This window comes from Strix uralensis, chromosome 17, assembly GCF_047716275.1.
Source record: "Strix uralensis isolate ZFMK-TIS-50842 chromosome 17, bStrUra1, whole genome shotgun sequence".
Classification (NCBI taxonomy): domain Eukaryota; kingdom Metazoa; phylum Chordata; class Aves; order Strigiformes; family Strigidae; genus Strix; species Strix uralensis.
In genome coordinates this window covers 5,702,178-5,726,665 of record NC_133988.1, presented here as the reverse complement: position 1 = coordinate 5,726,665, position 24,488 = coordinate 5,702,178, and the positions used below count along the sequence as shown (strand labels likewise).

General features: G+C 44.3%; 1 protein-coding gene across 3 annotated transcripts in view; it reads left to right on the top strand.

Annotated features, from left to right (window-relative positions):
* PXN (paxillin) overlaps positions 1 to 24,488 on the top strand; it is a 45,363-nt gene that overhangs the window by 3,032 nt on the left and 17,843 nt on the right. For all 3 annotated transcript variants that reach the window (XR_012631296.1, XM_074887179.1, XM_074887178.1), the window contains exons 2-3: positions 22,553 to 22,779; positions 23,284 to 23,399. Coding sequence is in view for 2 of the 3 variants with exons in the window: in XM_074887179.1 (XP_074743280.1) it covers positions 22,553 to 22,779; positions 23,284 to 23,399 (343 nt within the window). In the remaining variant the exon portion in view is untranslated. The remainder of the gene's footprint in view (positions 1 to 22,552; positions 22,780 to 23,283; positions 23,400 to 24,488) is intronic.

Below are 24,488 nucleotides of genomic sequence, written 5' to 3'. Positions count from 1 at the left end.
GTGAACAGATCCATTAAGATCTGCTGGTTGCAGAGGAAGAAATCTAATCTGTGTAGTGTGTCATGTATTTTATGGTGAGAGGAGTAGGAGAAAGGAAACTTTATGTTTGCTTTAGTCAGATACTGTTTGATTTTGAATTTGAATGTTTTTACAGCCTTTTTCTGAAAGGGGTTGTTTGCAAACACTACTGTAAAACCTTTTCTTTTTTTTTTTTTTTTTTTTTTTTTTCCCTTTGGTAACTCCAAACAGAAATGGTGTTGCTTTTAGAAGCTTTCTTTTGATGGCTTTGAAATTCTCATTTTTCTACTTTTTTTTTTTTTTTAAAGGCTTCAGATTTTTTTAACTGGATTTTGCAATCAAAAACAAAACAGCATTCACTAGAGCTTGTAAAAGATGTTTTACAAAGAAGTTATTTCTGTTTAATGAAAACGTATTTATGGCAGTGCTTTGGCTGTGCATGTAAACTAGGCTGTAAGCTGCTTATTTTAGGTGTGCTTGCTCACTTCTAGAAGGATTTTGCTTTTGCAGAAAGGTTTGTCTAGCAATGTAGCTTCAAAATTCTGGGTGCAAAGGTTCAGTGGCACAAGAGATTTTACTTTAAAAGTTGTTTCCCTCTGTTTTAGGAACTCTAACCCACCCTCGCTTCAGGGCTTAATCCTCTCAAGATTGACTTTAAAGGGAGCAGTCTTGCCATTGATTTTTCATGGGAGTGTTGAGGGGCTTGCATATGTTTCCATCTGTCATCTGTCCTAACATTTGGAAGATTGCTGTGCTCTGCAGTGCTGTGCTGTCTGTCCTCTTCTGAAGGGGATGCTTTCCTGTTTCTGACTCAGTTCCTTCAGTTTAGAAGTCATATGCAGTGGGTTTTGGTCTTATTTGACTGAAAGTTTAGTGTGAAATTGCTCATGGTCAGGAAATGGTATTGGGGGAACGCTGGTAAAGTAATTTGGTCCCTTGGCTTTCTACTGGCTCAGGTTTCTGAGTCATTCCTGCTGCTGGGCGAGAAAACTGTAAACAGAACTAATACTCTGCACAATGGGGTTCTGACTTGTTTCAGCTTCTTAGCTGTTGTGACCCCTTGTAAAACAGGGACTTCATTGTCCTGAGCAACTCAGACAGGGAGTCCTCTGCCTCGAGCAGTGTGCGATGCAGAGAGAGGCTTCTTTTCTTGTTGCTCTATTTCCGTGGAAAGGCCGGACTCTGTGCTGTCTTTAGCTTCTTTGTCCTTCGCTGGGAGAGGTCAACTTATCCCAAGTGTTCAGCTGCCCTCCTGGTTAAAATTGATCCTCCGACACCATCACTACCACTAGAGAAAGAAATGGGTAACTTCTCAACATCTTCTTTAACTCTCTCTACTTGTTCTTTCTTTCCCAGGGAATCATGATACTTCAGACCCTTTTTTCCTCATCTCTCCCCATGAAGTGTATTTATTATGTGAAACAGGTTGTGAAATTGCAGAAATGATGGATAAAATTCTTAAGTCTGGCAGCAGAACAAGCAATAATAGTGCACTTCTCGTTAGATCAGAGTTGTTTTTCTGATATTGTTAAGACAGACAGATATAAATTCCTTAAATTAAATCTGTGCAACTAGAGGGGGGGAAAAGCCTGTCCATGGCCACAAAACAAATCTGTTTGAATCCGATTAATGCATTAGTTGTGATATCCAGGATCTACTGCAGCTTGTGTTGTGCTAGTGGAAAATCAGTGCGAGTGACTAGGATCTCTGGTCCCAGTTTCCTGCTCTGTTCTCAGACTATGCCTCCCTCCCTTTGTCTACTGATCTTCTGTGTCCCTTTTTGTCTGATGTGGAAGCTGTTAATGAAGATGCTCTTCTACTCCAGCTGCCTGAAAGTGAGGCATTGTCTGTGGGAAGCTTTCCTGGGCTATGATAAGAAGATGGGGTTTAGGGAGTGAGCTTTTTGTTCACTTTAGCCTGTCTTAACTAACTTAGGTTTAATAACAAGCCCTGGAAGTACAGGTTGTCATGACTGCTAAGCTATTATATTGTAAAATACTAGGTAGGGAACTCTGGAGACTTTTGGGTCCTGTTCTTGTTTCAGTGTTTGTAAAATCTCACCTCTCATCTCACCCAGTTTCAGATGGTAGCCAAAAATGATGATTCCAACTTGTGTGCTTGCTGCTTACTTAGTGATTATCAGGCTCCACAATGAATTGGTTGAAATTTCTGATCTTTTGGAAAACCACCCCTTTCCCCCAAATTGAACAAATGATTTGCTATTGGATCACTAAGATGAACTGTCCCGCCCTGTGGCAAGATAACTAGATCCAGTGCAGTGTAGAAGCAAGGAGTGGCACCGTTCCTTTCCATTTTGGGCTGGAGTTAAATGGATTGGAAAGTGGAAGTGTGATTTCAAATTGGTTTATCCTGATTTAACTGCTGGCTGCTGTAAGGTGTGTTGTGTTCTCTGCCCTCATCTTCCTTCCTTGTTTCCACGATAACGGTTGGGCAGTTAGCTGGATCAGCAAGCTTGATTCTTCTGATAGTAATTTTTTTGACACGGACACTTGACTGGGAAGAAGGTGAGGCCACCTCTTTTAGCTGGGGCTTATGTTTAATCTATCATAAGGTAACATTCACAGCCTCAAAAGTTCGCCCTGATGTTAGGCATATTGTTTCTCCGTCTGTGAAATAGAGATAAATAGCTCCTTACCTGCAACGTACAGTTAATGTTCATTGAGATCTTTGTGCTTCTGAAATAGCTTCCAGCTGAATATATCACAATAGTAACTCAACATTTTCTGGTCACCATTGCTGGAAAAGCTTATAATGGCACGTTTGAATTAGATTTGTAAGTTTTTATTCCCTTCTCAGCCCTGTTTAATGTTCCCTCTCTGCCCTTCTGATGGCTCATCCTTTCTTCATCCTCTGTTATGACAGGCTGTGAGTAGGGAGAAAAGATTTCCTTTCCCTTCCAAATTCCCCACAGTAGTTCTACTCTAGTCTTTCCCTTTACCACAGAGTGTCGTGAAGTCATTCAAAGAATGTCGTGTGCTAAAGATATACCATAAAAATAGGAGGTGGGTGATGACTTTCTCATATCACTCTTAGCTGTTTTTCCCATTCGTGCTTATTCTCATTGCAAACAGCCCCAGAGCAGCAGAAACCAGCTGGGCTGGGGACAATCTCCCTTGATTGACTGGTGCTAAAATCCATGCTTTTTCTTCTGCGTATGTATGTTTTTAAATCCCAATGAACCAAAAAGAAGTAGAAATGGCAACTGGGGTGCTGTGGAGCAAGTTTGGTGTTGGTGTTTCAGTTAGAGGAACTTGAGTCCCTGAGGTTATGTATTTGTGTTGTTTAGGAGTCTGGTAGGCTCTTTTTCTGCTCATATAAATACAGCTTTTTCTTGTAGCAGACAGTAATTATTCTGAATTTACATGGGAAATTTATCTAAGCAGTTTGAGACAACTATAAGCTGAGGATCCAAGAGAACTTACGGCAGGCCACAGGGGGAGGCAGCCTGCATTGTTATTGCTTGGCTCCTTTTTCCCTGTGCTGGACTGCCTCTACACTGTGAACAAGTTCAAGTTATTTAAATGATGATGAGGTAGTCTGAAGTCTTCAAATACGGTTTGTCATGCCACTTCTCACAGTGTTCTTATTATTATATGCAAGTTTGGTGTAGATGCCTTTGCTGGGTGAGCTACTGAGCACGTCTGGCTGGCAGCATGCAGTGGAGTGTAGCTTGATTTCTTGTTTTTTTACTGTTTATTGCACGTGTTTAAACCTCAAACATTGCAAGTGATGTGAAGAACATCAGAAAAAGTAAATGGCGCTCCAGGGAATAAACTTTCTGAATGACACTTTGCATGGGGAATTGTGCTTTAAACGGCTCAGCTATAAATCAAACTGTATGGGGTCTCCAGGAATAAATCAATCCCATGTTTTTGTCACAAAATCGAGCTGGCAGACAGAATTAATCCTATGACTGTCTAGACGCCTGATAGGATCTTGCTTTATTTCCATCCTTGAAGAGCAAGGTGAGCAGAGAATTTCACTTTGTGCTATAAGGAAGTTTGTGATGGTTCAGGGACTGCAATTAGGCTGGGTTTTTCTAAAAGCAGAAGGGGCAAAAAAAGCCAGAAATCGAAAAGGTCATGGGCATGAGGGCTGTAAATGATTTGACATGGATTAGGGGCTTAATACTCTCTTGTTCTATCCTCTTTCATGGTTCTAAACAAGTTCAAGGCTTCTCTCTGAAAAGGTTTCTTTTGGGTTGGAGCCACTAATTTCAGCTGGGTCAGACAAAAGAACCTAAGGCTAACTGCACGTCAGTTGAGGTTACTGGTGCTCCATGAGCTGCAATAAGATGATGGCCTGTCTGGTCTTCTCTGCCACTCATCTTGTTTGACCATTAGTTAGTTGTGTCTGCTGCTCCCCATCCCTCAGCACCAGCAGCTGCCTTGGGACTAGAGTTTTTTTGTTGCCTCTAGCAAATTACCCCTCTTGGGCAGAGGTGGTCCGCAAGAGTACGATGCCCAGGAGTAGTACTTCTGGTTTGCAGCTCTCCCTCTTGATCATTACGGTTTTATGTGGGAGACTTTTCTTGGGCTGTGTAGGTCTGGTTAGGCAGCATGATACACAGCTGGAACTATTCTGCCTGGCTGCAAGCAGCTCAGTTAGACAGGATCCCTGCAGAGAGCTGGAGCACTGGGGGAGGGAATGAAATGCCATTTCATCCACGTCATGAAATCTCTTATCAGTGGCCAACTCAGTGTTGTGGGTGGGTGAGCGGTGTTGGCCAGAAGAAGCTGCCTTTTATTTCTGCTGTGAAATGTGAGGAGCTCAGCGCTGTCAGTCTGGGAGCTGTAGAGAGACTGTGTGGAGTTGGGGATGAATTTGTCCATCGGGTTCTTATAACCCTAAGCTTGTAGTTTTCAATCTATCCTGCTGGTGCTTAATCTGAGATTTGCTACTTGGCTGTCCTGAGCGGTTCCCTTGGGCAGTGCCTCACAAGCACAGCTGCTCTGGCACGCTGCTCCGGTACTTCTTAATTGCTTAAATCTGGCGCCTCCAGCACCTTCTGCCTTGGGATCATGCTTAAAAGCCTTGGCCGTGCGAGTTAGAGATAAAATATGCTAGGTTATCATTCATTTTTCTGTAAGAGTTGGTTAAGGGCTCAGTTTGTTGGATGCTACTTTACCATCAAACGCGAGGGAGAAAACTACATGAGACAGATCACCATGGTACGGCTTACAGTGGTGTGAAATTCAGAGAGCTGCTAGGCTGTCTGGATCTACTAGAGTCCTGACTGCATTGCTTGGGTTTGAAAACCACTCTGTGTGGGATGGAATAGCCAGCGCGATGCGAGGCGCTTGGTGCCGCTTTCTGCGTGCAGAGTGGTATCGCTCCGGTGTGATCCTGTCTTCACAGGGTTGGGAAGCTGCTTGCTGGGGAGGAGGGTTGAAGAGAAGGGGCTGGGGGTGGTGCAGGGAGGAAGCTTTATGTAATTCTTGGCTGGCTTCTGAGTAATTGTTTTAATGAAATGGAATGCAGTGTATTCAGTGCTTGCTTGGCAGAAACAGCTATTTTTTTATTTTCTGTTTTTTAAGGGGAGGGGGGGTAGGGAAGGAGTTGGAGTTAGTCTATTTTCCAGCTGCTTTAAGCAGTTAGGTTGGGATTTGTTGCAGAGATAGGAGTGGAATATTGTTCTCGGGCGAGGGGGCAGTTGCGCTGCTGTGCGTGTGTAGGAGGTTGTCTTTGTACATTCAGTGTGTAAGTTGAAGAGCCCGGTCCCTCTCTTTTTCTGTGGGTTGTGAATGCCAGTGTGGTTCTGAAGTGGATCAGTACACGGCAGTAATGGGATGATAGTGATATGAGTAGGTACATGTCCATATAAAATACATATGCATCTAGGTACTTGATAGGAAAACGAATCCATTTTCCACTATGCCCTAGTTCAGTGTATAGCAGGGAAGAATATGATGAGTTGAGACAAAGAAGTCAACTTAATTTTCAGCAAAGCAGAAATGTAGGGGCTGGGAATCTTGACTTCTGTAGACTAGTGCAAAATATTCTCCCCAGTTAGCTCAGATGATTGTTGACTTTCATCATAGGATTAGTGGAGGAACAATCAGAGATCATGCTGAAAACCCCTTTTTTAGAAAGTAATTTGAGGAAGGATTTATTTCATGTACCTATGAAAGGGAAGTTTATTCTCATGCTGCTTCTATTTCAGTATTGCTGTATTTCCATTTTTGGTCAGCGCTGGAGATTGGGCTCTCTTACTCATCTTTACCTCTCAAAAATCTACTTTCTCTTTGTTCTTTGTAATTTTTTTTTAATTGCAGTTTTCTGTGGTCACGAGTTCTCTTGTGAGTAAAACAGCCTTTGGCTGATATAATAAAATTTTTCTTTGTGTATTAACAAAACAACAACTTCTGTGCAGGGCACTGAGATGAAGAAGCTGTCATGCGTTTAATTGCTTTATTAATACTGCTCTTGGTAAGAAGAAATCCTCACTATTTCTTTTGCCAGTGACGAAACAAGCACAAGACTTGTGACTAATGCTTCTGTCATGATGTCAGATGATAGGTAGAAGGATAGGTCATCTACCTTCTTGCAGTAGGAAGAGGTAAGAAAACCTTAAACATTCTCCAGCTCTTCTCCATCCACTGGCTACAATATATTCCAGTTCTAAAAAAGTTAGTTTTCTGTCTGGCTTTAACAATTTCCTTTCTTTCAGTGGGCCTCTGTCATGACATTGTGAAACTCTTGAGCCACATTCTTCTGCCAATGCTAAAAAAAAAATTAAAATACAGTGCTCTAGAGCCATAGAGCCATCAGCAAGCTTCATCAACTTACCACCCACGTCTTCTCCCAAAGTAGATTGGGGGACCAGTTCCCACATTCATTTCTGGAACATTGTCCTCCTTTTATTTCCAGAAGCTGCTTTTTAAGTAAAAAGGAGCTGCTTTAATTAGATTTTTAACCATGTGTTTCTTGGCCCCTTGTACTCTGTTGTCTTTCAAAGATGTTGCTTGTCCACCATCTGTATTTACTTGGGTTATCTTTTAAGTTTTAGTAGAATGCTAATCAGATTGAAAGCTTAATTTTAAAACTTTCTACCTATTATAGTTATAAGTAGTACTAAGATCCACATGACTGAAAAATGTTAAATATTTTGTTGTCATTTCCCCCTGCCCTGCTCTGTGAGTTTACATTGTGCTTTTGGCAGCACTTTGTGTAAAGTCAGTTGCTGATGATGACTTACACTTTTTGGCTAATAAAGAGTTTGGTGTTGCTTCCAAGTCTGCTCCCACTCTCTGTTGCAGAGAACCCTTGCAGAATCGAAAACTTCTTAAAAAGAAAAATCCACCATTTTGAAAGTACTTTCTTAGTAATTAGATTTTTAACAAGCCAGTTAAACCACATACCACATTTGACAAAAGTTCCTTTTCTAAAAAAAGGGAAACAACTCACTTCAGAGTGGTTGGCAGGTCAAGACAGCAAGTCTTTTGAACTTGTCTTTATTTATATCTTAATATATTAACCTTTTATTTGGCATCCCCAGTATCTGGGTGAGATTTGCTGGGACTTTATAGGCACAGGCTTTTCAAACTTGAGATACTTTGGTTTTTAAGGGTAGATTTGCATTTGTTGAATGTTCTTTGCATTTATGCTCTTGGGAGATATGTTTGTTACTTGCTGAATGGGAAGTTGCTGGAGTTAATTAAAAATATTCTTTTCAAGGACTAAAATCTCTCAAGTCTGCATTCTGATATCCCATTTAAGAGCCTTCAGGATAGGAATTCTTCAATAAGACTGTACTAAATATGGATACAATTGCAGGTCCGTACAATTGCAGTATCTCTTTAGGACCTCTGTTGTTTATTTCTGGAATCCTCCTTTTGGTGGTAGCCAGGGAATTCTACATCTCATGGGCAGAATTTGTGCTTCTAATGCTTTTAATGAATTCAGAAATTTATACTAATATTTCTGCCCTTCATTTCATCATCTTTATGTGTGTCTCAGATTTTGCACCTGGCACTTTGCCTGGACGGGTCTATATTCAGATCTGTTTATGCTGCTTGGATAGGATTTCCACTGTTTAAAAGATGCTATTTTTTTCCTCCCTTAAGTTTCATGTCTATTCTTGCATAACTGTGCAAATCTTACCCTTCCCTATATTGGTTATAGGGTCCACATGCCTTCCTGTTTCTGTTACTTATTAAAAGGCAGATAATTAACTTAGAATGTGCAAGCTCTGACAGTATTTTGTCTCTGGCTGCGTCCAAAACCATTTATACATATGCAGATGGATAGGATCATAGTGATCTCTAGCAATCTTATTATTGACTGTGTTTATCGGTGTGGCAGAGGTCAGATGCTGGGGTATCCGAGGTGGTGGTCCTGCTGGCACCTGAGTCAATATAATGGTTTGCTGCTGCTGAAAGGGGTATGGCTTTGCTTTCATCCTTACCCCTTTTCTGCTCCCTTGTCTGGCTCTTTCTTCTTGCTAACTGCTGTGCTCATCTCTCTTTACTAACCCAAAAGAAAACAGTTGTTTTTTTTTTTTTTTTTTCTCTGTCTGGGTGTATATTCTGTTGAACTGGTTCACAGAGGGGATCTTGTAAGGGCCAGAGCCAACACAAGTAAGTGGCAGCAGCACATGTCTGGAAGAGGGAGTAAAACCTCTCCATTTTTGGCAGTGGTGAACTGTTAATTCGCCTTTCTGCATATTGTGAAACTCTATCATTTGCTCCATGGTGCTCACTGTCCAGTGGAACTCCTGTGCTCTGTTCCCATGTAAGCCCTGATGTAACGTTTTCCTTCCCTAGGTGAGTTAAAATCAGCAGTTACCAAATTATGATCTCCAAGTGGTAAGTGCTCTACAGCTGTTGAAAGGTGTCCTCCTAAGTGGTCAAACTTACACACTTGTCACTTCTACCCGAGGGCTCTGGAGCGCAAGCAGGTGAGGCTTGCTGTTGCCCAAGGGTTTGGAAACCACTGCTGTGTGTTCACACTGTTCTGATTTGCCACTGCTTATGGCACTAAGGTGCCGCTTGGAAGAGTTATCCAGTACCGGTTTAGCATCTGTTGTAACCTCAATGCTGCTTATGACAATTTTCTGTTCAAGTCAGACCTAGCTAGCTACAGTTATGCAAATCTCAACCAAATACAGTCCATCTAGGGCTTAAAAAATGCCCTTGTCTATCCTCATGTCAGTGGGCATGTAGGGGGTTGCTTGGGAGTAGCTGGGTGCCACACACCTCTGCATTTGGCAGTTTTTCTCCAAGTCCTGTAGTCCAGGGCTGAGCAGGGTGTGGCACACAAATGATGGCAGTGTTTTCCACTCTGGTTTACTATCCTTGTAGTTGTTACTGTTGTCTGCCTGTCTGTTTTCCAGAAAGGTGTGAGAACAAATTGTCCAGTTCAGGTCTATAAAGAGTGTACTTCTGTGCTGAAGGAAGGAAGCTACTCTGCTGGAGGAGACAAGATGACTTTCTTTCCCAGCAGCTCTGCATGTGGCTAGGGAAGAAGAATAGTAGGTAGAGGGAGTCTTTCCTTTCATTGCACAAGGAGGACAAACTGACTTCTGGCAAGGTATTAATTATATGGCATCATCCTGGCTACATGACTTGGAGAGAGCAGCACTGGTTTGGAGGGGCATCCGCTGTAGCAAAATTCTAGGGTATGATAAATTTCCCAGCACCATGATGCTCTTACTGCCCATGGTGCTATTTCCATGAGTGTTTGCCTGACTGATCATCCAAGGGACTAGAAATGAGTCCAGCCCTGAGCTTCTGTTTATTCACTTTACCAGAGCTGTGGTTTAAAATCTATAGTGTCTTGTTTCCTGCTGTTTCTGTACCCATCCTTGGGAGTCTTTGCTCTGTTTAATGGAAGTCTCCTTTGTGCTAGATTTGTAGCTGTTTGTAAAATGGCAGCACACACTGTGTTTTGACCTAGCACTTGTGGAGTAGCTGCATACTGATGCAGCAGGAAGGGTCTGGTTCCTCAGATAGCTGGCTTGGCCGAGCCCCTCTTCCTGTAGGAATACAAGGGAGTTGGTATTTTGATCAGAGGCCTTGGCCCTGGGAAGTTGTCCCTGAGAGGTCCATTCAGTGGCTGCTTGTTTGGTTTTCATGAATATTTTTTTTTTTTTTTTTGTTCTGGCAGAGGAGAGCAGATCTTGTCAGACTTCTTTGAACGTTGACCCCAGTTTCTAGAAACTTTCTGAGGGAAGCCGTCAGCAAATAAAAATTCTTATGGCATGCCTGAGGAGGGTTAACTTACTAATTGTGTACGTAAGGATAAACAGATGACTAAAAAGGTTAATGCATTGGTGACTAATGTTTTTATTTTTATTTTAATTTTTTTTTTCCATCTAGGATGTTGGCTGAAATCCAGTCCAGGTCAGTAGTGAGATGGTATTAACTGCTTAGTTGCTTGTGTAAAATGTTTATACTCACTCAATCTGTTCCTTCCACCAAACTCAGCCGGGATGCCATTTCACTCTTGTTCAGTTTGAGTGTTGCTGTGTTTGAAAAGAGCTAATGTCCTTTACTTTTGTCTGAGCCAAGTCGCTTCCCTCCCAGAGACAGTTAGGTCAATACTGGCTATTTGCTAATGCCTTTGTCTGGGACTTCCTGGAAATGCCTGAAGATCTATTTGCTGTCAGGCAGAGATCAGAAATAGATCTTGCACAAGAAGGGCCACTCTAGGAGAGGACAGTCAGAGGCTGTACTTACCCTCCTTGGAGACCAGAGCTGTTTCCAATTTGGCAGTTGACAGAGAGATGGAGACTCTCTAATTTGTGCAGATTGTTGTTCCTCGTAATCTTTCACAGGGCAAACTATAACTGCCCATAGGAACACAGCCTATTTGCTTCCAAAAGGAGAGGATTCTGACAAAAGACTTGGTAGCAGGTGGAGCTCATAGCAGGCTGCAGATTCAGACTGAGAAATTCCAACTTAAGTATTTTTAGTACAGGCCTGAGAGTCAGACTTTCTATTCTGATACAACATGGACTTGCCATGTTATGTTGGGCTGTTCAGGGCTGCGTATCAGTTCTCCATTTCTGAAAGGTAGATGATTTTTCATGCTATCAAGGGGGTGTGAATGTCAGCATGAGGATTCTGATTTGTGATCCTTGTTGGAATTCAGGTGCAGTGACTGCAGGCTTTACTGCCTACAGATGCTGCAGGTTACAGCCTGTTACATCAATATGAAATGGAATATGTGGAGGTTTAGGTTTAGTGTGTGGAGCTGTTGACTGCTGTGACTGAAAAATGTGGCTGAAAATGTCTTCCACTTCTGCTGTTAGTGCTGTATTTTGTTGGTGGGACAGTTATCTGAGGACAGTAGTACTTAAATCATGGTGGTCTGAATCACTGGAGGTCATGAGTTGGAGTACTGAGTAAAGGCTTGTTAAGCTTGTGTGAAGCATTTTACATATCACAAACTTCTCTTGTGCAATCTGCATCTTCTCTGTCTGGTAAACCAGAACCTGGCTTTGTGCTCTTATGCATTGTACAAGTGTTGAGATTAGCTCAGCCTACTGCTTTTGCATGTGCTGTGTCACAGAATGTGCTGGAGCTATCACTTGCAAAACCCTTTACAAACTTTTCCTAATCCTCCTGAAGATTGTTCATAGAGCAATGGAAGGATTTTTTGACTAAACTTATCCATCTTTGGTAATTGTTTCCTGTTGTTCAGGTCTCTCAGAGTAGTGATAGAAAGGAACCATGCAAGGGATTATTTTCTCTTTTAGCTTCACACAACTGTGGGCTGTTTGTGTGAATTGCTATACAGAGACATTCAAGGCTTGTGTAGCTGGGGATCTGGGATTCTATGAAGCCTTTGGTAGCTGTGAAACTGGAAACATTTATTTGTTTAGTAAGCTGGAACATGAATTCAGTTTAGGCAGCAGGTCTTAGCATAGGGTGTTTTTTCCTGACATGAGCTGTTTGCTGCTCTGGACTATAAACAGAGGGAAGTAAATAGAAGATGTGTCTTTTCACTTAAAGTGTGGAGAAAGCCATGCTATAAAAAAGAGGATGCTGTATACGACAGGAAATAACCCTTCCCTCCCTCCCCTCCCCAGCACTTTCTGGAAATGAGAAATAAACGGGAGGACACACCTTTGGGAGGGAGCAGGCTCTGAAACCAGTGATGTCACAGTGCTGCTAGTAAGTTCAAGTACTCCTCTTGGAGGCCATACATGAGATATACAACAGCCAATTTAAGTGGGATTTGGATGGCCTCACTTTGCTCTATGCTTTCCTTAGATCTTCGACACCAGTAAGAGTTTGTTCTTCCTGGTGTTTCTGTTGACAGCTTCCAAATGCAGAGGCAAGGGAGTGGACAGCTTAGGTTAATTTGAAGAACATGAAAAGGCTACACTTGGTTTAGCAGCTTTTCAGCTGAAAAACAAAAAAAAACATTTTCAAACCATATTTTCTGTGGAAGTTGTTCTGGTAACCTTACTGGTTTTTTTCTAGAACATCAGATATATCCCTTCTGAAAGGAGATGGTACTTAAATCACAAATCACTTCCAGTGTGAGGATGCTCAGCAAAGCTACAACATGTTGAGGAATATTTCTCTCTGGCAATGTAAGCAGTTACGTGCCTTGTGACATGCATTGTTATCTCAGCCATCTAATGAACAGTTCTGAGGTAGCGGAAAGGGGATGAAAGTTTTTCTAAGGAAGTTGGAGGAAGGCAGAATGACTATTCGTTTCTCTTTTGTAGCTGGTGGTTCATTTCTCTCAGCCAGTTTGAACTGGGGTCAAATTTAGTGTTCAAGAGCTAAGTGGAAAAATTCTGGTCCTACAGGAAAATCTTTTGTGGTTCCTTCACACAGCTTGGACCGTAGGCCAGAGAGCGCTGTGGATTTGTGTAGTTTCATCCAGGAAACTGTGCTGACTCAGATCTTCGAGGCAGTTGCAGTGTCTCTGAGCCTGCATGCTGCGTTGATGATCCCATGCCCTGTGGGTCTGGTTAAGATTAGGTTGCCTTCCTGCCAACTCGGTGATGTGAGCCTGTTGCATCAAAGATGACAAGAGGTGGATCTGAGATGCTTACTCAAGGAATGGGGCTGTGATTCCCAGGGACTGCTGGTGTCAAGGGGCAAACTGGTCAGCTGGTTTCCTACAGAGTGTCTCTGTGCCCTTGAAAGCCTTGCTGCTGGGTTACATGGGAACTAGCTGACCCCTCGTGATGCTGGCACTCCAGCACCCTCACCGTGCTGACAAATACACCATTGCTGAGGTTACAGGGCAGGTCTGACTTCCAGTGAAATGCTTGTGTTAATTTGAAAGGAAGCGGTGTGGTCAGTTCCAGGAAGGATCTTGCAGTGACCTTTATGGTTTTCCAGCACACGTACAAATAGCCCTCTTGCCCCTCAGAGGGATCTGATGGAAGGTCTGAGCTCACATGATGGCTTCTGTTGGGTTTTTGTAGCATACAGAGTTGGCTCATCTTCAAAGTTTTATGGTCAGGAGTAGTCTCGGTGAAAAGCTAACTCTAAGCTCAGTGGCACAAATGAGATAGCACCAGTAGGTACATAATATATGCAGCCCGACTGGTTGAGCCCTATTGCAATTCTGAGGCTGCAAAGCCAAAATAAAATGTCGGTGTAGGCTCAGGTGGAAGTGGCTGGTAGTGGTGAGGGATGTCTGCAGAATGTAAGAGCATTTCAGTTTGTGCGCTCTGCTGATTGCTCCCTTTTCAGGCTGAAGTTTTTCTGGTCTGCATCCGAGATGCAGATTAATTATGGGAATCAGACAGGAGGATGGCTGATTTATTTCAATAATGGCCGGATGGGGCTGGATTTTACAGTTTGTGTCCTGACCTGAGTTTTGGAGGTGAAAGTACAGTATTTCCTATTTAAAGCAGAAGTTTTATTTGCTTACTTAGACAAGGGATAAATTCTGGCATTGGTCTCTTTAAAACATTTTCTAAAAGCTGCATAAGTCATAGAGTGGCTGGAACTATGCTTACAAGAAATGTAACTAGTTTATCTAAAAAAACCAAACCGACAACACAGCAAACTTTTACTGGATTAAGTAAGCTGAATTAGTTCAGAAAGTGTCTGGTGATCAGCAGGGCAAGTTCCAGGAACAGTGTGGGTTTGCATGCTGGGGAAGGAGGGGATCGCTGGGCCCTTCCCTTACACTGGCAGCGTGTGGTGGTATCAGCTCTGCTGAAACTACAGCCAGAGCACTCGAAGGGTTTGCATTTCATCCCTGAACGTGCAGTGAGTAGTCACTGAAAATGCAAAATGCTTTTAAAACAGGCTGTATTTGTAGACTCTTTTGCAACCCTATGCTTGGGGTGGTAATAGCACATGTTGGTTGTGACCAGTTAGCTGGCCACAAGCTCTGGAATAAAGTCTTCAGCTCAGGTCTCAGTGGTTGGAACGGGAAGCCACAATCATTGTTGCAGCTGATCTTGTAGACCACATCTCACAGTGCAGAGTCTTGTCTTTGTTTAGACATTTGCTGATAGTGGTCAGAGCTGGGTGCATGGACTGCTGTACTGGGGAAAGCTAACTGGTTTGGCTGTCTGTATTCAAGTTATGGCATAGATAGGACTGATGGTGGCTGCCATCACGTGATTTCAAAAGCAGTTCTGTCTGTCATGGGAAGAATTCTAGTTTGGTTTGTCTCTGCAGTCTGGTGTAGCTAGGCAGAACAGCTACTAGATGGTTGCCTTTGCTATTAAGCTTTTCTGAAGCACCCACACAACTTTGTAAATCAGTGCTGTAAATGCATAGTCTTGCTTATTCTAAGGGGCAGTATTGGTTTCAAAGAACAGAGAAGCTTCATGGATTTAATGGGTATTGTCTTCTATCAGAGTTCACCATACCACATACTGATTCTAGTCTGGACATTCTTTTTAATAAGCAGTGACACAAGGCATGACTTGCACCAATACCTTGATAATGAGAAAGCGCAAGGCTTCGAATAATCATCAGTCACTGGAATACATTAAAGAAAGAGCTGAGTGATTTTTTTGACAGTGTCATCTGAACTTCCTTTAGGCAGGTCTAGACAATGTGAAGTAAAAATACCAGTTGCTGCTCTGTGCTGGTACTCCAGCAGTTGTCTGGCAAATGACTTCTCTTTTGTGCCTTGAATTTTCCTGTACCTTAAATAACAATCTGTCTCTGCTTCACAAGAGAGCTGAGAGTTGTTATGTGTTCTGTGTTCTAACCACCTTCTCAACCTACTGGTTAAGTTTTGGAAAACTTTTAAATGTTTCCTTCTCAAAATGTTTTAGAAAATAAGCCAAGCTGTTTTACATGCTTTCTATGTATGTGAACCAGAGAACTTCAGGATTTTAAGAGCATCTAATTGCACTTTGAATTTTTAAGATCTCATTTTGAATGTAGTCTTTGTATTTTATTGCTTTTGTAGTCTCTGATCTTTTTGCATTTAAAAACATTGATTAGAATATAATGCCTTAAGAACCTTTTATTAAATTTCTTTTACCTGGAAGTCAATGCCTGCATTCACCTGTTTGCTCTTGGTTTTCCTATTTCTGATAATGCTTTTCCATTCTGTTGAGAAAAGTCACAACTGCTGTTAAAAAGGGAATTCCTGTCATCAGTGTTGCTCTTTGGGGCTCCCCACCCCTTCCAGACTCAAAACTCGAGGGCTGTGAGAAGCCCTGCAGCAAGGCTCCAACAAGTCTTTTTGATGCAGCTCTTCTAGGGCATTGAAAATGTTTCATTTGAAAGGCTATTTAATAGGATAAATATACCCAAGCTCCCCATTCCTCTGCAGTTACTCACAATGTAAAACTGTCTTGCCAGGGATTGGGTTACTGCCCTGAGCTGTCTCCCTGTATGTGAGCTGGTGTTGCATCTACTCCTGGAGGTGGGGGAGAGAAGACTTACTTGAACCTAATGAGATTTTTAAAGTTTGGATTTGGGGATTTTACAGAGAGGCTGCTTAGATGAGTCTGGAAGCTCAAGGTTCAGTTCCGGAGGTGCATTTCCCCTCGTTCTTCTAAGGGACAGCAAAAATCAAGGATTTGAATTCACCGCCTTACAGGTATTAAGTAAAAAGGGCTGGAGAATGGAGTGTCATTCTGCAAATGAGGGGTCTGCAATTTGTCTTATGCCAAGTGAGACACGATTATCATGTAAAGTCCATGTCCTCATTTAGACCTGCCCTTACGGCTATCTTGCTTTTTATTTCCATTTGCCAGTCCTCTGGGAATCTTCTGCTGCCTAAGGCAGGAAAACCTGTAGCAGTTCTAGTTATTTGGGTAAACAGGGGCCTGGGGAAGAACAGGGGAGGTGCAGACACCTGTTCCCTGCAGCTGCGTTAGAGGAAATACTGTAGTTTGTGCTCAGACATCTCATCCTGATGAGCCAGCGTGCTGTGTCTGGGCTGTCAGGGACATGTGGCAGTTGAGATGCTGGGGGAGATGGGACTCTGGCTGAACGCTGAAGGCGTTTGCTCTCTGTGGTGGCTGGATGAAGAATCCTGTCTCCAGTGTCGCTTGCTTTCCAGATGTCCCATGCAAGAAGCAGAACTACAGGCAACGTGCGGTTTGATGGGTGCGCAGATGTGGCTTTCAGCTGTTGAAAATGAAAGGCTGATATCTGAGGCATTTGAAATATCTTGCCTCAGTTATGCTTCCACTTCCTCCCCCCAGCAGTAGATGAGATGTAGAAGAAAATTTGACCACCATCCTTTTGATATACTTCCTATATTGATAACATTTTATTTGCTGTGTCAGCGTGGCTTAACAGCTCATCCTCAGTTGTTGAGATGAACTGCATATGGAAATCTGAGGTAGTTTTCTCTCTTCTGGCACTAATGCTGTCATCTTTGAGCTGACTGAGTATGCTGCGTCTCTCTAGCCCTTGTACACACTGGAGTTATGCTGGACACTCAGTAGTAGAAGACTTCTCCTTAACAGAGGAAAGCAAATTTAGATTTTTCTAAATTGCCTCACTTGAAAAAAAAAAAAAGATAATAATCCTAGACTGCTTATGAATAGTGGAAAACTCTTTACTGCTCGAGGGAAAATTAGCATTAAAAAGCTGCTTGATGCCAGTTGGCAAATGTGTATTTGTCGATGCCTTGTCACATAGGTTTTTCCAGAACTAGTTCATGATGTGTTCTGCTTCACCTTAATCCAGGAGCATTTCTGAGATGCACAGAAGGCACAGGAAGAGGGGAATGAACAAAGCATGTTTTGATAAATATAGGAAGATACATGTAAATATATTTTTTTTTTCTTTTTAATAACTTTATCTAAGGGGGCTGAGTGTGGCTTGGACTTACAGAAAGGGGGTTGATGTGTGCATCAGTACAAAGGGGTCCCTGTGTCATCCATTCCTGTTCTGTACCTCAGAACTCTGTTGTGATCTCTAGGCTGGCATTACTGCTCTTTATCAGACAAACCTGGGATATGGGAAGCTGAAGAATGTGCCCCTGTGGCTGCAGACGAGGCCATTTCTGCTGGAGGGTACTGCATTTGCAGGACAGCGAGTGCTGACATGCAGCGATGGCGAAGGAGCCTGCGTCGGAGCCCCTGGAATGCATGAGCTGTTCCTCGGCCTGACAGAGGTGTGGGCTGAGGAGATAGCGCAGGAATGTGCAGTATATAACTTGGGGGATGATTATTCTTTTCAGTGCAGCTTGAATTGGTAAATGGGACTTACCCTAAGGTATTGTTCTGCTCTTTCATCTTGCTGATTTTCTTCGTAAAAGGGATTTTTTTTTTCTGAGTGGTTCAATGCATTGGACATCAGCCTGAGAGTTCTTTTCCCAAGCTCTCCAAATGACTAGCAGAACTTTGGCAGATGCTGGGAGCTACCCTGAAGCAATGCAGTTGGTATTAAGGCCCACTCATACATATCTAATGTATATGCAGGGCTGTGTGTGGGATTTGAAGACCAGAATCCCAAGGACCTCATAGTTAATAATGAGTTTTGGCAAAAGGGAGGGAAGGGAGGGAGGGGCAAACCAATACACCTGGACCTCCAGATGTCTTGGAGTGCTTTATAGCAGTAAAGGTGTCAAACGTCATATCATTCTTTAATTGTCTCTCCTCCACAGGAAAATCTGTAGAAAACCCACTTGAGTGTGAACACAAATGTCCTCCCATATTGGGGAGGATGTGGTTTGAGTAGTTCCTGGCCTGAACGTGATTTCAATTGAGCATGTAATTTTTGGGTTGCCCAGTGGAGGGAGGACTGCATCCTTCTGTGTCTCTGTCTCATGTTTGCATGCAGCTTTACCGGGTGCTGGGGCGAGTTACCTGAGCCGGTGGCATGCACATGTTGAGAGGCCCTGCTGCAGTGGCAGGGAGTTGGGGTTTTATCAGCTGTGTGACTGCACCAGCACAGTGATGACAAGCAGGAGCGTCTGGGTTGGTGGTGTTCTAGCAAGTATCCCTCACTCTTCCACACCCCACTGAGCAGCATGCTGTTAATGGAGTGGAAAATAGAAATTTCTAGATTCATAGCCCATGCCTGTGGGTCGGCTGAGCCCTACTGAGTCTTTGGAAACTGGACTGTGTGATTCCACTCCATCCACTTGCCTGTGAGTTGACGTTTTGTCTGTTTTTGTAAGGGTGGGAGTAGAAGGAGGGGTGATCCTGTGGAGGAGCAACGGCTTGAAGATCTAGTATAAGCCTGTCTGGTTTACTTTATTGCTACAAAATGGTTAAATCTATCCTCTAGAGATAAATGAATTTCTGATCTTTTAACCTTGGGAGGTTCTGTCTCCTAAAGCTGTGTCTGTAGTATTTGAGATAGTATTTGGGGCAGCAGTAAAACCGGTGAGGTCAGTGTGTGGTTGTCTCCAGAGTGCTGGGCAATAGCCCCTGAGATGCTGCAGCGTGTGCTGGTGTGGAGGCACGTCCCCGTGGGGAGGTGCAGCACACGGGGCACCGGCAGAAAGTTTCTGCGTGCCCAGAACAGGGGCAGGTTCCCGACTCTGCGGGGGTGAACAAGGGAGGTGAAGTTACTGCCAAGCTGGCCGTTGCTGTCGGGTTTGTGTGTCCCTGTAAGGATGCAGCGGTGCCCTCTGGCCGGTGGCTGTGTGTACTGCTCTGCCTCGGTGCGCTGGGGTGATGCAGTCAACCGCTTCCTACGGGTTGGGAGGGACTAACTGGTTGATTTACACCTCCTGCAGCACTGTCCCTCAGGAGTCGCCTTGGGAAGGAACACTTCATTACCCAGTAAATCGATCGAACCTTTAATATTTCTATTTAAGTATTTAATTTTCTGTTTAAGGAGCGGTCACTGAGGTGATCTCTAGCCTGTGGCATGAGGTGCAGCAAAGCACAGCATCTTCGTTACAGTTCATCAGGTTACAGCTGTCTGGTCCATTGTGTGAAAGAGAGAGAACGATGCATCTTTTTTCCATTAATAAATCTCCCTTCTTTTCCACCATCTCTTATCTCACATTGTCTTCTGGTAGCGTTAAAAAGTTGTACAAATCCTAAATGATTTGGGACCTCTTGGGGTGAGGTGCTGCATGGAAAACAAAATGTTAATCCCTTTGGTTGGGTTTTGATGGTCTTTGGACTGCAACTTCCTTAGGTTGAGCTCCAAGGCAGCGATGTGCAGTCGCTTGCCTCTCGCAGGATGAAGCCCCGCAAGGTGGGGTGGACTCAGCCAGCACCGTGCCACCACCGCACCCGCCATGCCCTCCTCGGGGCACTTCTACTGTCCATGTTGGACCCTTTGGACAGGCACAACTTCCCAGACCAGCAAAACTTCAGGGAACTGTGGTGACTGATGGCATTCGATCGGAGAACAGTTTTCATGGCTGGAAGCAGCCACGGGGATGGGCGGGAATGGGGAAGACCTTCCCTCTGTCGTGGCTGTGAGCTCGGAGGGGGCGGCTGGGGCGTGAGGAAGGGTGGACCCGGGGTCTGCAGAACATGAGGGCGAGCAAGACATGAGGAGGGGTCATTTGCCCCCGTAGGCCGGTGTGTGAGCGCCTGGCTTGTTCCTGGCTTGCTCCTTTTCTTGTCCCGCCGGGTGGGCTGGTGCCTTCTTGCAACTGCTTCGCTATCAGTTGTAAAGTTGAAGTGCAGTTTGAGTAACTGAGTGATTCCTCTCCAGCCTTTTCTCCTCCCTCCGCTTCCCGTTCCTCAGCTCTGCCTTGTTTGCTCAAGTCAGGAAGGGGGAGGGTATGGGGGAAGTTAATCATTAAACTGTAATGTCTTCTCCTTAACTCCTTCACAACCTGGGGGCAGAGCGCTCCTGGCATTTCCAGACCCCTCTTCTGCAGACTTGTAAAAGTAAACCCGTAAATCTAGCCGGACTCCTGAGCCGTTAGTAAAAAGCAGTGGATTTCTGTCCGATGGTTCATTCAGCAGAGTGCTGAGCCGAGGAGGTGATTCTGTGGCGAGATGGTTACATCTGCCTGTCCAGCAGTGAGGGCTGGGGGTGGAGGGTGGAAAAATGGTTTGGGTCCCCTCTGCAGGGCTGGAGGAGCCCAACACCCTCATAGGATTTTCACTTCCTGGTGGAGTTTGATTTGCCTTTGTCATTGGTGGGGAGAAGCAAAAACCACACCTTCTCGGATAGCACTTCTCTTGGAGGTTGTGTGCACGAAACCTCCAGTCATAGGACCTGCCAGGTTGAAGGAATTGCAGCTCTTCAGCAGTTCCCTTGAGGTATGTGCCTTTCGCTCTGGAATCCACCAGCTGTTCTTTTGCTTAAAAAGAAGATTAAGTTCATTTTTTCCCAGCTGCAGAAAACTTGTATCTCTTTGGAGAATCTGCTTCTGGGGTATTTTGGCCCCTCTAGGAAGATGCCTATGGCTTAAATGATTTGGAGCATCTTTTTGTCTAAATGAAAGGTGTATGGAGTTAATTTAATGCAGTGTTTAATTTGCTAATGGCTGTATTCTGTTCTCTGAGGGCAGCACTGGGTTTTTTTTTTCCTTTTGTGATGCTTTGGTTTGTGGAAGAGAGTGAATATAAAAGCAGCACCTTCCTCATCTTGTAATGCATTAATACTGTCCTCCATTTGACCCTTTAATATATTTTCTTGAAGGGTTGCTAAGTGCCTTGGCTGATGTGGTCTGCTCTGCTCAGGAAGTGGCTTTGAGCTGGCAGGTGCCTGCCCTCTCCGAGCCGGTAGGCAGCCATTAGGGCGAGCAGTCGCTCCGTTGCTATTCTGGTGCCACCTGATAATTTCAGCTCCTTGTGACCCTGGTGGAGGATGCTGCGGGGTGGCTGTGCTCAGGCCGACCCCTCACACCCCAAACCCAAGTACCAAGTACTTGCTGTGTGCGGGAGGAGAAAGACAAATCCTGCTAACTGAGACTACCTGAAGACAGTTGGGTCTGTGCGGAGGGGAGGGAGATCCAGGGGGTCTCTGAGAGCCCCCCTCTCCTAATGCTGCTGAAGTTGCGTTACTGTTGTCTGGCTGAATTCCACATCGCCAAAGGGACCTGCCAGGTATGTCCTGATGCTCTTATAATGGAGAGTGCTGATGTCCCTAGTGAACCGGCTCCTCTCTAATAGCCTTAAAGAGGTATGCGAGAGCTTGCTGCCCCAGTGGAAGGCTGGGCGCCCGGCCAGCGAGGCTTTCTTTAGAAAGTGAGTACAGTGCGGACCTGCAGTCACTCGCTGGAGTTTCCCCCACCAGGGACTGCAGCGGGCTCCGCAGGGTGGGTTCACAGGACAGAAGGTCCAACAAGTTGGGATTTGCCTGTGAGTCACTGCAGAAGAGTGCAGGGTTGGGAATGGGCAGAGGGTAGTTTGCAGGGAGAAACTCAGAAAGATGGGAATGTCATTTCATGTCCCATCGCTGAGGGAGAGCGTTTTTCCTGCGTTAAGATTTCTGAGAGGTGCTGACTGTGTGACGTGGGTTCCTCTGCCTGGCATGAGTGATGGTGTTTCTAGCTGGTGGAAGTTTTTCTTCTCTTCAGGAATTTGTGAGCAGTCTCCACCCAGCAAGTTCAGAATTGTTTCCAGGAGAAGAAATGGCGTTTACCTGGCAACCTCTGAAAACTAGTTAACTGTTTGTGTGATGTACCGAGAGGGATTTTTGTTAGGAAAACTGAAACGCATACTCCTGCTGCACTGATGGACTCATCTGAAAGTTTCGTGCTTCTTCCACTACCTTAGACTCTGGAGAAAACCCCTCCCGAGATCTTGTTTCCTGCAGAAAGCAGTGCCTGCGGCCACAGTAAATGACTCTGTGATGATGTGGGGCCTGTAATTAGTCTGTGTCAATATCCTGTTGCGAGTTGATCTCTGGGCAGGTTTCTCCTAGGTTGCTCTTCTGCAGGGTGCAGTGAGCCTAGCTGTTGGGTAGTTTTCCAGTTAAGACAAAAATCTGAGACTGACACAGTTTTTCTAGCTGCTTTGTTACCTCTTGATGTTTTCTTTGTACTAGAAGTCTGATTAACCTTTTCGGTCCTGGGCTGCAGTAATGTTTTTCAGGGCATTTAGTAGACCGCTTAGATGAAAAGTCTTTCCAAAGACCTTCTGTTACAGATATCCTGAATGAGATGAAAGAGAAAAAGCTGTAGCCCAGGATTTTACCGTTTTGACTGGGGGGTTTCTGTGGGTTTTTTTGCTTTCCTGCAGACGCCTTACTGGCAGACCTGGAATCCACCACCTCACATATTTCCAAACGACCAGTGTTTCTAACGGAGGAAACACCTTACTCCTATCCAACTGGAAACCACACATACCAGGAGATCGCTGTGCCACCTCCAGTGCCCCCGCCGCCTTCCAGTGAGGCCCTGAATGGCACTGTGATTGACCCCTTAGACCAGTGGCAACCCAACGTATCCAGATACGTCCACCAGCAAGTAAGTGAATGTATGCGGATGGGGAGAGTGCATGCTTGTTTTGTTGGTGCAGTGTCTCTTAAGGAGGTAGATGAGGGGAGGGAACAGCAAGAACTGAGGATGAGTTTGGCTGTGAACAGAGTTGGGAAATGCAGGGAGGTGTGGGCTTTTAATAGAACTAGCTGGTCGGAGCAAACTGCAAAAAATAATTTGAAACCCCTCGTCACTGTTCCAACAAAATGGTAGTGTGATGAGATTAGTGTTAGTCATCGTCTTGTAGCCTGTGGAAAGCAGACTGGGGGTTTCCAGCACAGATCTGCGACTCATAGGCAAATCTGAAGCAAGTGGAGAACAGTTGTTCCTGGTGTTGCTCATCTGGTAGAGGCTGGCTTGGCTAGATAGCAGATTTTTTTATTTTTTTCCCTTCTGTTGGGTTTTGTTCTGCGGTATATATGTGTGGGGTTGCAATGCAGTAGTATATTTGCTTTGTGTTCTCTGTTTCTAATGCAAATCTCATTTCCACAGCCTCAGTCCCAGTCTCCTGTATACAGCTCTAGTGCCAAAAGCTCCAGTGCCTCTCTTCCTCGAGACGGGCTCAGCTCTCCTTCGCCCCGTGCCAGTGAAGAGGAACACGTCTACAGGTATCTTGTCCCTCTTAAGAGATAAGCCTGACTCACAGCTTGAGCGGACACTGCTCCCTGTGTATGTTATGTTGCCTTGTGTTGTTTTTGATTACGTCTTTTGTAAGAGACCAGCGTTCCTTTCATACTCACTTCAAACGTTGACCCAGCCTTTTGATTTGCTCAGCTGCAGACGAGCCTAAGGCTCCATCAGACAGAACAGGATCTGGATTGTGTTGTGAAGGATATGATCCAGAGACAGGTGACAAATCCATCCCCTTGTTAAGTAGCACAAAAGTTCTGTAGGAGGCGGGTGGCCTTTGGGTCAGGTATCCCGGGGAACTCAGTTACTTGTGGCGTAGCAGCATGTGCAGTAACTTGAATTTTCAAGTAAATTTGAACTGCTTAAAACTTTCATCTCGTTAGATGATAGGTAGGTAACGAGTTTATACTTGCAAAGGCAGCTGCTCTTACACTGAGAGGTTGGAGGAGTAGGCTGTGCTGTAGGACAGAGCTTTCTGCTGACATGGGGATGAGTGAGGAAGAGGCTGTCAGAACTCCATCTCTGATGGCCCTCTAGAGTTCACTCTGTCCTGGGTACCTTTTTGCATTGTGGAGACTGGTGTTGCTCTGGTGCCGTGTTCTAACCGTGCCCAGTTCTTCCTGCTGAGCTTTCAACCAAATTAATTCTGGGTAGAGGCAGGCATATCCAGAGATGGCCCAATGGAGTCAGTAATTGCAATTTTTTCAGATGGCTGTATGTAATTAGTACAAAATCGAGGTAATTATAGCCATAAGTCCTCCTGTACAAGGGTCTGGCGTGAATTGTAGCTTGTGTGCTTAGCTCAGGATGAAGTATGCCCTCCTCAGATTGCATTTATGGATTTTTTTTTTTTTTTGGTCTGAAGAAAAAGATAGTAACTGCCCTTATGGAATTTCATAATTGTTACTGGTATGACAGGTGTCAGAGTCCTAAAGCCTGTTACATATTAACTTTCTGAGCATGATGTGGTGGTGTGCACAAGACAGAAGTTGCCATTTTGGATTTGGAAAGTATGTTTTCAATGAAATAAGAACCTCTAGAGCATTAGAAGTTATTTCTTCATTTGT